Source organism: Ranitomeya imitator, chromosome 6, assembly GCF_032444005.1.
Source record: "Ranitomeya imitator isolate aRanImi1 chromosome 6, aRanImi1.pri, whole genome shotgun sequence".
NCBI lineage: Eukaryota > Metazoa > Chordata > Amphibia > Anura > Dendrobatidae > Ranitomeya > Ranitomeya imitator.
The window spans coordinates 41992565-42007021 of record NC_091287.1 but is presented as its reverse complement, the minus strand read 5'-3'; the positions used below and the strand labels follow the sequence as shown (position 1 = coordinate 42007021).

The window sequence follows — 14457 nt, the reverse complement described above, 5'->3', positions numbered from 1 at the left end:
TTTTTTAAACATTTTTTTTTTTTAGCGCAGGATAGTTGTTTGTAAGAAGCAGACTCCGCTTTGTAGTAAGTGTCGGTGGGTTTTGCAGGTCGTGCAGTGGAGATCCATCACACAGAATTTCTTGCTTTGCTATGAATGGCCATTGTGTAATACTGATCTTCCCCCTGCGGTGGCGCTGCAGGCAAATTGAACACTTACCATGTGGTTTCTGCACAGCTGACAGCTGATCTCGGGGGTCCGGCAGGGGGACACCTTGTGATCAGCTTAATGTCAAGGAGTCCTTTTCTTCAAAGTGGAGAACCCTTTAAGCAGCATAGTAATGAGCTGGCGGTGTGCGGGAGGCCTTGCTGCAGCCCACAACTCCTCAGCGTCTCTGCCAGTCCTCACATATCACACTTACTTTTCTACCTTTATACATTTTTTTTTTTTATAAAACTACATTATTTTTATATATTTTTTTTTTTTTGTGCTATTATCCATACATAAGTGGGTGATGCACGTTGGTCATGCTCTACTTTAGACAAGAGATGCAGATCCTGAACACAAGATGGAAATGGAATGAGCCATCAGAAATTGACTTATTGTTTCAGTCCATTTTTACATGTTCACAAAAAAAAGAACATTTTTCCATATCACTATGTATACAAAGAAAACATTGGAATCTTGCCTTAAGCACACTGGCCACTAGGCGTTATACTAGACTCCTCTTTTCTGTTATGTACAGAGACTTTTCAGCAGTCTCGTTATCATCAGAGGCAGGATCACAGTGACAGGTGAACCCTGTATATACAGTAGATAACACAGGATCCACCATTCACAATAGTAGATATCACAGCTCACCTCCTCTCCCTCCTGTGCAATGTTCAGAGCATGCCCAGAAATTGTCATTTTAATTCATTATTTAAAAAAAAAAAAAATGGCTGTTTGTAGACGAACGCCTCATTTTCACAAATATATCTGAGGGCCATATAAATGTATACAATGACACGACATTGCTTCTAGGAGGAGGATATGGAGAACGGGAGCACAACGATAAGGCTATGCGCACACGATTTCCTATGGATCTGCAGCGTTTTTGTACCCATTCCATTATGGAAAATCCGCAGGGGTAAAAACCCAAGAAATCCTCACAAAATCCACAGTAAATCCGCCAAGAGATGCAGAATCCGCACCAAAAATTCCTGAGGCTAATCCACAACGTGTGCACATTAGCCTAAGACGTGTATGATCGGCACACAGCTTTGTCCTATGCCTGGGGTCTGATTGTCTGAATACAGAAATCATATAAATTGCAAGTAAAATAGTACAAATTATAATAAACCAAATATCAATTTACTTTACTCAATTATGTAGCACCATTCCACAGCGCTTTACATCACAGTCCCCATTGGGGCTCACAATCTACATTCCCTATCTCTGTCTTTGAAATGTGGGAGGAAACCCCGGTAAACACGGGGAGAAGATGCAAACTCTTTGCAGATGTTGTTCTTGGCGGTACCCCAGCGCTGCAAAGCAAGAGTGCTAACCACTGAGTCACCATACAGTGCTAACCACTGAGCCACCATACAGTGCTAACCACTGAGCCACCATACAGTGCTAACCACTGAGCCACCATACAGTGCTAACAACTGAGCCACCATACAGTGCTAACCACTGAGCCACCATACAGTGCTAACCACTGAGCCACCATACAGGGTTAACCACTGAGCCACCATACAGGGCTAACCACTGAGCCACCATACAGGGCTAACCACTGAGCCACCATACAGGGCTAACCACTGAGCCACCATACAGGGCTAACCACTGAGCCACCATACAGGGCTAACCACTGAGCCACCATACAGGGCTAACCACTGAGCCACCATACAGGGCTAACCACTGAGCCACCATACAGGGCTAACCACTGAGCCACCATACAGTGCTAACCACTGAGCCACCATACAGTGCTATCCACTGAGCCACCATACAGTGCTAACCACTGAGCCACCATACAGTGCTAACCACTGAGCCACCATACAGTGCTAACCACTGAGCCACCATACAGTGCTAACCACTGAGCCACCATACAGTGCTAACCACTGAGCCACCATACAGTGCTAACCACTGAGCCACCATACAGTGCTAACCACTGAGCCACCATACAGTGCTAACCACTGAGCCACCATACAGTGCTAACCACTGAGCCACCATACAGTGCTAACCACTGAGCCACCATACAGGGCTAACCACTGAGCCACCATACAGGGCTAACCACTGAGTCACCATGTTCCCTTGCACAAAAAAAAGGATCATATGAAAAATAGCCAATAACCTCATCCTTAGATTGGGAACTCGTGATGATGATAATCTACCAGGAAGATTATCAATAATCACCCACAAGACCGTGCATTCGACAGGCAAAGACGATGGGTGTAAGGGTGGACCAGTAATTACGGGAGCCGATCCACTAAGTGTGGCAGATACCAGGTACATTAGCTGTGATGGCTGCTGCCTTGGTTCCAAAGTGTAAAGTATATATTTAGATATTACACATTTTGTTGCCGAACTTTCAGTGTGTCATGAATGGCGCTCACTCCTATAGAGCTTGTTCACACTCTACTTTTTTTTGCTTCAGGAAAAAAAAGCAGCATCATTTTTACAGTACCAGCAAAGTGATTGAGATTTCTGAAATCTCGTGCACAAAATTTTTTTTCTTACATTTTTGAATTTTTTTTTATATCTGCAGCATGTTCAATTCTTTCATCATTTTTTTTTCATTTTTGCTTTTTTTTCCCCACCCATACAAATTAAAAAAAGCGTAAATAAAAAGCGTGTATTTTATGCAGCGTTTTTCCTACAGAAAAAAATCTGCAAATGCTCAACCTTTGCACATGGTCTTATGGTAAAGTGACTTTTTGATGCACTGCACACAAAAAAATGCAATTACATTAACGTAAAACCTTTTTTAATTAACAAGGTATCAATGATCCGAGACGTCTGGAGTACGGCGTGTTATATATACTCTGAAGTATACAGGGGCCGGATTAGTAAAATGTTCCCATTTTCCCAGTGATTTTACTTTGAATATTTTGCGTTGGATGATTTCTATAAAAGTAAGGGCCTCTAGATGGAGCTTCAGCACTTCCGAACATTCTAGCACCTCGTCTCCTACAGGCTTCATTCAGGGCCGAAAGCTTGTTGTGTGGCATGAAGCCTGCCTGCTCTTAGCTTGTGATTTTTTTTTTTTTTTAATCAATTATTTATGTCTGATGATAAAATGTTTAGATAGCATTAAATATAGATTTTTATTTATTTATTTTTGTGCTATTTTTTTTTTTTTTTCTTATTCATCCTTTGTAGAATTTAATTCATTATTGGGGGGGAGGGGAAGGAGAATTTCCAAATGGTCAATCCGAATAATCTGGAGCTTTTTATTTATTTTTCTCAGTTTGATGTAATTTCAACTCTTTCAGGAACCTAATACTAAATGTTTTAGAAGATGCCTTAATTTTTTTTTTTTTATCAATATAATTTGAATATTGAAAATGATTATTACTTGGAATACGGTAGATTTGCCGTGATATTTTGTACTGCATGACATTTTAAAATCATTTATGGAAATATACAAGAAATCCTAAATTTAGACTTTCCAGTAGAAAAGTGCAGAAATTATGAGGATTAAGTTTTGGAAGTCATTTCCAAACAAATAATAATAGATGATGCTTGTTTACGGTTTTGATTTCTGCTATATTTTTTTTATTTAGTGGCCTAATCTGATTTATAAGTGTTTTGATATTCCTAAGTGATTGTTATTAGGAACTGGTAGTCGCTGCTCTCCATAGGGTTTTGTCATCCTTTGTCAAAAGTAGCCAGAGATGCAGATATTTTAATTTAATTCAATCGTTATTTAGATTTTTAGTCTTAGGGAAAAATGCATGCAAAGCTTTTTATGTGATTACTATGAGACTAGTATGTTTTGTGGTACAACTTAAAAAAAAAAAATGTAATTTATTCAAAGCGACAAATAGGCTTTATCTCTTTATCTTCAGTCTTACGTGTCTGTCTGTCTTCACATTCCCTTTATAGCATGTAAACATTATATTACCAGAGAGGATGAAAAGTAAATGCAGAAATCTTTGTAGTGTGTCAAAAATGTAACGTGATAAGATAAAAGCCAACAATGTGTCAAATTAAAAAAAGATTTTCGTGTTATTTTTTTAGACTTTTTTTTTTTTAACGTAAATTTAGGTACATTTTTGAGCCGTGCGCGATAAGACCTATCATAGGGGGCAAGCATTGGCCAAAAAATAAATAAAATAAAATTCATGAGATTAGAAAATCACGTAAGGTTAGATGAATACATTAAGATTTTGGCACATTATTATTATTATTATTATTATTATTTATTATAGCGCCATTTATTCCATGGCACTTTACATGTGAGGAGGGGGATACATAATAAAAACAGGTGTGGGTAATATCATAATACTTCATTATTTTAAGGGTCCATTTGCGTAGGGATTTCTTGTCTTGATGGATACTGTTGTATTGGAGAAATAGTAAAAACTCTGCTTTTCCCCGAACAATATTTTTTGGGGGGATTACTAACCTTTCACTTTTTTCAGTTGTAGCCACTGATCTGAATGTGTCTTGGGACATCAGGTTTTGTTTGCTATTATCTGCTCAGTTTATTAATTTTTGCATTTTTTTTTGTCTTTAGCTTTTGGTTTTTAGTCTTTTTTTTTTTTCTTTTGTATGTTCTTATAAGTAACATTGGTGTCTGCCTCTCTAACAACGTGGCTGATATTCTGTTTGGATCCTTTCTTTATATTCTATTAATATACAATTTCCTGATACCACTACATAAAGTTTGGGTCTGTTGGAAGCTGTAATATTACGGTATTTCTGTTTTAGTACTTTTCATTTTGATATAGTCGTATGTAGTTTATAAGTGTTGAGACTCCCAAGATCAGAGAAAAGGAATTTTTGTTGTTGTTGTTGCTTCTACATTAACTATATTTGTAATTGTTTTATGCTTTAGCAAACAAATTTTATTATTGCATCATAATATATGACAAAGCTGCTCTGCAATATTTTTTTTTTTGTGTATTTTAAGTAGTTTTTGGCCAAGGAGAAGTTCAGCCCAAATTATTTCTCCAACGTGTCACAAGATATTTGTCAATGACAATATTTATTTCCCGGGCGCTTTTATTTTTAGAACCTTATGTTGTTTTCTATTTTGCGGAAATCTCTGCACAGAACCAATTGAATTAATAAGATTTTAGTAGGATTTTGGTAGTAATCTAGTGAAGAATTGAGTGACACTAAAGAAGGTTGGATGCTATTTGCAAATCTGTAGACCCCATTTTATGGAAATCAGAAGAGATTCAACATCTAACGATCCAAGACTCCCATTAATGGGATGACGACATATTTTTTTTACTGAATTTAAGAAAAAATTCAGACACCTGGAATTAATTTTAAATTTTGAATTTGTAATCTATTTTCTATTTGATTTTTTTTTTTTATTTATTTTTGCACTAAATGCTGAAAAAAGTTGACCGTTGGTGGTGTTTTGGGTTTTAAACGTTTCTAATTGTTTTTTTATTTTTTTATTTTTCTACCTGAGTTTTTAATGGAGGTTTATTAGTGCTTACCGCTACTTTTTGCTTTTATTATTTAGCTTGGTGTGCAATGCAAGATTATATATTGGATACACTGTATTCACTTTACGTATTGGGTGGATTAGTGGATGCAAAATAGACCATAATCTGATCAGATTTTAATTTGAGGTTTTGACATTGTGTTACCCCCAGCGGGGGCTGTATTGTAAACCCATGACCACTTTTACTACCATTTATAATCAGAGCTATAACGGACAGTGAACCAATTATTATATACTGAGTGATTACGGTAAATGTGTAGTTAATTTTTTTTTTTTTTAAATGTTTTTGGAAGGCGCCTCTTGTTTCTACCCTCTGAAACAGAACGATGTTTACAGTGTTAGTAATGAATCTTATATCCAATATGTACAAGCAATCTAAGGCGATGTTCACACTTGACATTTTTGCAGTTTTTTTTTTTCTGCAGCCCAAATCTTCATTCTAAGCAGTAAAAACACTGTGTATAAATTGCACCTTTTTTGCTGTTTTTTTTTTTCTCTGCAGCGAAAATCTTCACTCTTAAGAAAGCTCTGTAAAAATAAAAAAAAAACTGTTTTCTAAGCGACTTTTTTTTTTTGGCACGCTTTTCAGACAGATTGCATGCGTAGATGTTAGTTTTGTCCACCAAAAAAAGCTGCAAAAAATGCATTTTTATTTCTTTTTAGCATTTTTGCAGATCTCAATACTTTAAATGGGTAAAAAAAAAACAACAAACGCTTAAAAACGCAAAAATTGACACTGAAAATTTTCAAAAAAGCTGCAGTGCATAAATTTGGAGGGGGCGGGGGGAAGTTCTGTGCCTGAGACTTGAGATTTTATTGCTTTTGCTGGTAACCGTAAAACGCGGCTTGTTTTCTACCGAGAAAAAAAACAAAAAAAATGCAATGTGTGAACAAAGACTAAGTGTTGATCTAAAATATTTTTCAAGAAACTGTACGAACTAGAAATAATACATTGTAATGAATAAAAAGAAAAAAATATATATCTGTGTATGTATGTATATGTATATATATATATATATATATATATATATATATATATATGTGTATATATATATATATATATACATACATGTATCAACCACCGAGGACTCTCAATTCTAAATATAAATATAATTTATTTTTTTTTACTGACTAGCCATGTACAAAGTACTCACAAAATATCAAAATATCCATTTTTTCTATTTCTCGGAGGCACAGAACATATATGGGTTTCTTGTGGCATTTGACTAATGTTCTTGTTTCAAGAAACACAAGCCAATCTGACTCGTGAGCGTAAAGTAGAATGTGACCCCTCGCATATGAAGCCCTTCTTTGCTTTGTCTTCCGAGGATGAAAGCCTCACATTCCGAAGTTTGCCTGTAAGTCTTGGAAAGATTTGCAGGTTAATACGTCTCCGAGTGTAAAGAAAATATTATCTACTTTACGAGGAGGAAGATACGATATTCGCAGAGAAGTTGGGAAGAAAGCAAAATTAGGCTGAATAATTGTTCATTCATGTGGGTCTCCCCTAGCTTGTTCCCTGATGTCTCGAGTTACATGGCCTTAGGTCCTGTGCTTGGTTGGCTATCTCTACATCTTAACGAGGCTCTGGGAATTTCAGCTTCTTTACAAAACTTTTCTTTGTGCTCCCCTCAACCTCCCTCCCACCTCTTCTTCTTGTTTGCAGGATGCTACAGCTGCTGACATCCGAAAAGCCTATCGCAAGCTCTCCTTAACGCTGCACCCAGACAAGAATAAAGAGGAAAATGCGGAGACTCAGTTCAGACAAGTAAGTGGAAAATACAGCTTGGGAGCATTTATATTCTTTAATTTTTTTAAAATTATTATTTCTTTATTGGGGTTCAGTGTTTTTATATCTTTTTCTTTTTTTTATTGTTAAGTCGTGTTATGCTGCGATAGTCACAAATTAAAAAATATTTACCATTTTAAAATATTTCTTTTAGATTTACTTATTCTTAAACCTCATTAAATTATACTGTTACAGTTGGTAGCAATCTATGAAGTACTGAAAGATGAAGAACGACGAGCAAGGTAAGGAACCTAACTGCATTTTTTTTTATAAGTATAAATTGTTAGTGTTATTACATAATTTTAATTTCTGATTTGTTTAATCTGTTTTGTGTTTACTGATTTTTTTTTTTAACAACTGTTTTGTGTTTACTGATTTTTTTTTTTTTAACAACTATGAATTAGTTTTTTTGTACATTTAATGGACTTAAGTTCATCTGTAAATGGCATGTGTTCGTAAGCCCTAGCTATAGTTTTGCCTATTTTCTATTTTGTTTTTTTTATATTTTGTTTGCTTTTTCAGTCTTTGACTCCTTTCACCAAGGTGCGATCATGGTCTATACAATTTTCTCTCTGCTTTTCAGATGTGATGTCACTGTCCTTTTTACCAGTATCCAGTGTACTTTTTTTTTTTTTTCTTTCCAAACATGTGCCATCGGCATAAAGTTGTGGCTCAGTACATTGCTACCGGCAAGCATGGGCAACTAACCAAATCCTTCATAGACTCATCGGTTCTGCATTAATATCGTCTGTTTGCTAACATTAATTTTCTTATTTACTCATCTCAGACACTTCATTAGACACACTTTTTGGCCATGACGCCTGGCACCAAAACCACCGTACAACCCAAAAGGGAGAACCAGCTGAAGTGTGCGCTTTAAGCTTTTGCCAAGCCGGCAGATCGTTTATCTTTGTGCCGGTCCAGTCAGTGTTACAATGGCCGTCCTAGGCGCTGCAAAGTGCAATCCATCATTCTGTGCAAAGTATAGAAATCCCCACGTCAAAAAGTATTTGGGGAAGATCCCACTGTACTTGTAAGAAAAATCCCGCAACTTTGGCTGGACTTGAGGGTTCCCCTGATACAAGGTCCCCGAATCATCACTTTATTTGGCTAGTTTACTAAACTTGGTCAGTGGAGATAAATATAATACGTGTTCACATTGGTGCATCTTCTGGTGCCAACATGTTTCGTTTTATACATCTAGGCGGGATGGAGATAAATCACATATTATTTATATGGGAATAACTTGTAGGTGGCGTAGACCAAGCAACAACCCATCTCTAGCTTCCGCCCATTTTGTTTCACCATGCAACTTCAGCTGCCCTTTATTGGTTTATTATACTCCACTTTTTCTTTTTTTTTTTTTTGGCCTTGTGCCTCGATTTCGCTGGAGGCAAGCAGTAATCCCCAATAAACACTTAATCTTTTGGGCCGTTTTAGTAATTGAGATAAAATAAATATAAATATCAGAGCCATTTTTGGGGTTTTAACCTTTTTTTTTTTGCTAAAAGAGGTATTTAATAATTAATAAAATTAATGTCGCACCAGACACAATACCAGACAATTACCACTTTCTTTCTTTTTAATCCAATGCCAAATTTTGATGTTTTTTTTTTATGCACGCAGCAATTGTGTGGTAATGTAAAGAGGTCGATCGGGCAGATACCGCTGGGCGAACTGTTCTGGTTTTACATCATCTTTGTGCTGTTTGTTATACAGCTTTCATATTTATAACTGGCATTTCTCATAGTGAGCGATTAGTATTGACACAAGGTGCAATGTCCCAACCTGAGAGTGCGTACAAACAGAGAATCCGAATGCAAAAAAACCCAGCAGATTTCTTTTTAGGGCAACTAATGAAACCTGTCAGGAATAATAGAAAAGGAAATTGAGCGTGCATTTTATTGGTACAGCTCGTAGCACCAAGGTATACACACTGTTTCTGGTCCATTTGGCATTCAGAGTGTTACCATCGTCTTCTGAATTCCTGATATCCCCACCTTTACTCTTTATTTCAAACCACAAATTTGATATTTTCTTAAATGTCAAAGTAAGTTTTGTACAAGAGAAAAGTGGTATATTTTTAAGTTGGAGCCGTATTACATTGAGATCATGCGGAGTCTCGTGTAATGTCATTTGTCTCCATTTCTCAATATGACATTTGCATGAAAATGAGTAATAAGTCCCTTCCGTAGGGGTCACTGATGAGATTCTTGCTTCCATTTGTTTCCAAAAACTTGAGTGCAAAAATGTGTCTATAAAGAAAAATCTAAAAATGAATAAAATTCAAAACTGTACCTGGTAATCTGTATCGGTTTGTAAATTTTAGCAGACCATATATTAATGATCTGATAATCATCTTCCTTTTCTTTCTCTTTTCTCCCTTCTCTTCTTCCTTCTCCCTGCTCTTCCTCCTTCTCCCTGCTCTTCCTCCTTCTCTTTGCTCTTCCTCCTTCTCCCTGCTCTTCCTCCTCCTCCCTGCTCTTCCTCCTCCTTCTTCCTGCTCTTCCTCCTCCGCCCTGCTCTTCTTTCTTTATTCCTCCTTCTCCCTGCTCTACCTCCTCCTCCCTGCTGTTCCTCCTCCTCCTCTCTGCTCTTCCTCCTCCTCCTCTCTGCTCTTCCTCCTCCTTCTCTCTGCTCTTCCTCCTTCTCCCTTCTTTCTTTCTTCCTCCTTCTGCCTACTCTTCCTCCTTGTGCCTTTTCTTCCTCCTACCTGCTCTTCCTCCTCCTCCCTTCTTTCTTTCTTCCTCCTCCTCCCTGCTGTTCCTCCTCCTCCCTGCTGTTCCTCCTCCTCCCTGCTGTTCCTCCTCCTCCCTGCTGTTCCTCCTCCTCCCTGCTGTTCCTCCTCCTCCCTGCTGTTCCTCCTCCTCCCTGCTCTTCCTCCTTCTCTTCTTTCTTTCTTCGTCCTCCTCCCTGCTCTTCCTTCTCCTCCTCCCTGCTCTTCCTCCTCCTCCTCCCTGCTCTTCCTCCTCCTCCTCCCTGCTCTTCCTCCTCCTCCTCCCTGCTCTTCCTCCTCCTCCTCCCTGCTCTTCCTCTTCCCTGCTCTTCCTCCTCCTCCTCCCTTCTCTTTCTCCTCCTCCCTGCTCTTCCTCCTTCTTCCTTCTCTTCATTCTTTCTTCGTCCTCCTCCCTGCTCTCCCTTCTCCTCCCTGCTCCTGCTCCTCTTCCTCCTCCTCCCTTCTCTTCCTCCTTCTCCCTTCTCTTCCTCCTTCCTTCTCTTCTTTCTTCCTCCTTCTCCCTGCTCTTCCTCCTTGTCTTCATCTTTCCCCTCCCAAAAATCATACATTACCAACATTTTAGCGAACAAATTGTAGTTCCCCCCCCCCCCCGCCTCCATGGGGTATTGCTAGTAACCCCTTCCTGCAAATTATTAATTGGCAAACACAAAAAATAAAATAAAAGATGTCTATACACATTAGCTGCATTTACTGTGAAATGATTGCACGAGCGCCGTCTCTAAGTACATTATTTTTCGAGGCCCCTTTTTCATTTAGACAGTTTGCTGGCATCCACACTGCAATAACTGGCATGCTACAAAGATGGACTTACTTATGGCTTAGTAGAAACTACTACTTAAAAGAATTGGATGGATGAGTATGAATTAATATTAATTTATGATGGATCCAAATAACGAAGAGGAAGAGACAGGGCAAAGTGTAGAAAGCGTAAAAAAACGACGCACATTAATTTGTGTAGCCGGTGATGCACATCACGTTAAGAACGTTGGTTCCATTTTATCTCTGATAAATTTTAGCCACTGAAAATGATATATAAGAATTGTATTAGCCCCTATATAAGATGTGCCGCTGTAGGTGATCCTACAGGGAGTGACACTATGTGAGGACGGACTGTAATATCCGACAGAGATTATTAAGGTTGCTGATGGCAGCTGGAGACTTGGATGTAATAAGATAAAGCCTGCAAGTGGGGGCAAATCTGAAAAGATCTTGTTTTGAAAAGGAAGGTGTTCTGTTCATATATATATTGATATTTAATAATAATAATGACATTTAATTTTATTTCTATAGCACCAACATATTCTGTAGCACTTTACTAATCAGACGGACTATATAAGAAATTACACAGCGATACATGATTCACAATTTCAAACAAGAATTGAGGGCTCTGCTTACAAAGCATTATTAAATAAGGGGAGACCTAAATGTTAAAAAGTTCTTGTTGTGTATTGTCCAGCCTTCAGTATAATATATAGAGGCATTCAAATAACGTTGTATGAACTGGTCATGAGCCAATATCCTTGTAAGTACAGATACAAAGTGCTACTGAGTGAATGGAAGTGTGAAAACACACGATAGAAGGAACCAGATTGTGAGGAAATATTTGGAAGGGAGAACATGCAATAGTTAGATTAATAAGGTGAGGTGATAAAGCAGTCTAAAAAATGAATATGTAGTATGTTGAAAATTGTGGATACTGGGAATTAACTGTATTGTCCGGGGTAGCGCATTCCATAGAACTGGTGCAGCACGAGAGAAGGGTTTGAAGATGGGAGTGTGAGATTCAGATTATGGAGGATTTTATTCTCCAATCATTAGCAGAATGGAGAGCATGGGTGGTCTGGTAGACAAAGACCGAGGAGATGTTAGGACAGTGCAGAACTGTGGAGAGCTTTGTGTGAGGGTGATACATTTATATTGTATTCTGTAGTGGATGAATAACCAGTGCAATGACTGGCACAGGGCGGAGGCATCGTTATAGCTGCTGGACAGAAATATGACGCTGGTTGCTGCATTCAGGATAACTTGTGAAGGGGAGAGTTTAGTAGAGAGTTACAATAATGCTGTTGAGAATGAATCAAAGCAACAGTTTTAAAAAAAATGAATGGTATCACAGGTAAGAAAAAACAGATTCTGGAGATATTGTTGAGGTGCAGGTGACATGAGCGATCCGATATAGGGAGTGAAAGAAAGATCAGAGTCAAATATAACTCCAAGACAGGGAGCGTGCTGCTTGAGAGAGATGGTAAAACCACACGCAGAAATGGCAATTTCAGTCCTTTTTCGTTAGTAGAGGAAAGATCAGTTTTAGTTACAGTGAGGACATATAATGTTAGAGACGGTGGACCATCACTGGTATTTTGTATCTAATGTAGTGCTGCTACAGTTAACACGCGAATGCTGGATGAAGGTCATCCTACACGGGGTGATGAACTGCCTGCAATGAGCACCACTAGACGATATATGAATTGTTTACATGGTCAGGATTGATCGTTCTCCCCTGGCGTCACGCACTTAACATCATTGTCTCAGCACACCCCCTGTCGACACGAAGGAATATACCAGCAACCAACAATAATTTCCAAACACAGATGCAATCAAATGATAAACGATCATTGTCGTTGGATAGCTAGCAGGTTTAGACTGATCGGCAACAAATTTGGGCGATCAGTGACCCTTTTTTTGGTGGTACTGTATACCTCCGATAGAAGGCTGTTGTATGGTTCTCGATAGGCATATATCGGCATACGTTGCTCATTGCACCCTAGTGTAAAACCGTACATTGCATGTTTTTATGGTTGCCCTTAGCACTTTCCTATACAGTTGGAGAAAAAAGTTTAGTCTCAGTATGCTACCCTGACAGATGCCAAAATGGTCGACATTTAACATGTACACTGCAAAACTCTTCCTGACATTTATGTTCCATGTCGGGTAGATCACAACTAAAGTCCATGGAATCCTATTGCCCGATTGGTCAAAAATCCCATAAAAACAGGCTTTGTTGACCATGATCAATCAAACCAATTTTGTGCCCCAAAATTTGCATCTGACGTTAGCAAAATTTCTGTTGCTGTCATTGAAAGCAACCGGTATCTTACATTTGCCATCAACTCTTGAACATTATACTTACACATGCCATCTTGTCATCCAGAATGAAAACCTCCTTTGTTTGTATCGGTGGACTGGAAACTTTACTAGATGGAAACAATGTAAAAATAGATGAGGAAAATAACCAAGTTTTGACTTAGTGTTGATGAAGAACCTCTGCGGTCATTTTTGAGGCTGGTGTCTGGCTGAGTTTTTGACCACCCCAGTCGGCAGGACTCTCGGGGCTGCGTTTTGGAGGCAGTTCTTTCACATTCTTGTGTGGTGAAGAACCTGTGTACAGCAGTGCCATGTATCGCAGTTCTGTGTAGCAGCGAGGGCTCATTAGTCTTGCTTTACTCTGAATGCACACACTGGCTGCTTCTCTTCTTTCTTTCCCCCCCCCCCCACTCCACATGTTAATTAACAATGTGAAGAATCCTGCTTTACTCCTTTTCTGGGCATGTGGGTCACATTGTTGATCCCTGTGTAAAAGGGGAAAAAAAACAAAGCACCCAAGTTCACCCTAGCATCAAGGTGCACACCATCTGTATCATGGGGCACTGGTTTGGTGCGCTGAATGGTCACTTCAAGAAGCCAAATAAAGTTTTCTTGAAACCTTAATAAGTACTGGAATTTTTTTTAGCAGTCTTTCTCTATGTAATGAACACAGGCTTTTTTTTCTTACATTCTTTAGTTGTGGTGTTTAGCTTTTTTTTTTGCCTGTTTATGAAGATCTTGGACAATCCCTTAAATTGATCACTGACCGCTTAGGTTTCATAAAAAGTAATAATACTGCTTCCACAGACTCTTGCAATTTTGAAACTTGTATAAAGATTTTTTTTGTTTTTGTTTAAATAACGTTCTCTCGTTTATTACCTTTATAATTTCTGTTCTTTTGAGCAGAATTTAGTGACTACAATTGTCAAATTTATAATCAGTTATGTCAGGGGACACATTTTTTTCTTCAGTGAAAAATTAAATTTTACGCTCTCTATTAGTCTAGATGTAAAGAGGCTTTTCTGGATTAGAACTTGCCTTCTTTTTTGGCTCTATCATGTGAAGACTCGGGCCCTCGATTCATTATTATTTTGTGCCTTTTTTCTGGACAAAAATAGTTCCAATGCTGACTTTGTGCCTTATTCATTAGTTAATTTTTACCTCTTTTTTTTATGAAGTTTTCACTTGGTTTTGTTTTTTTTT

At 38.2% G+C, this 14457-nt stretch overlaps 1 protein-coding gene across 1 annotated transcript in view; it reads left to right on the top strand.

Moving 5' to 3' along the window:
- DNAJC1 (DnaJ heat shock protein family (Hsp40) member C1) overlaps window positions 1–14457 on the top strand; it is a 102442-nt gene that overhangs the window by 27924 nt on the left and 60061 nt on the right. The window contains exons 2-3 of the mRNA XM_069729549.1: window positions 7311–7412; window positions 7629–7675. Of these exons, the coding sequence (XP_069585650.1) occupies window positions 7311–7412; window positions 7629–7675 (149 nt within the window). The remainder of the gene's footprint in view (window positions 1–7310; window positions 7413–7628; window positions 7676–14457) is intronic.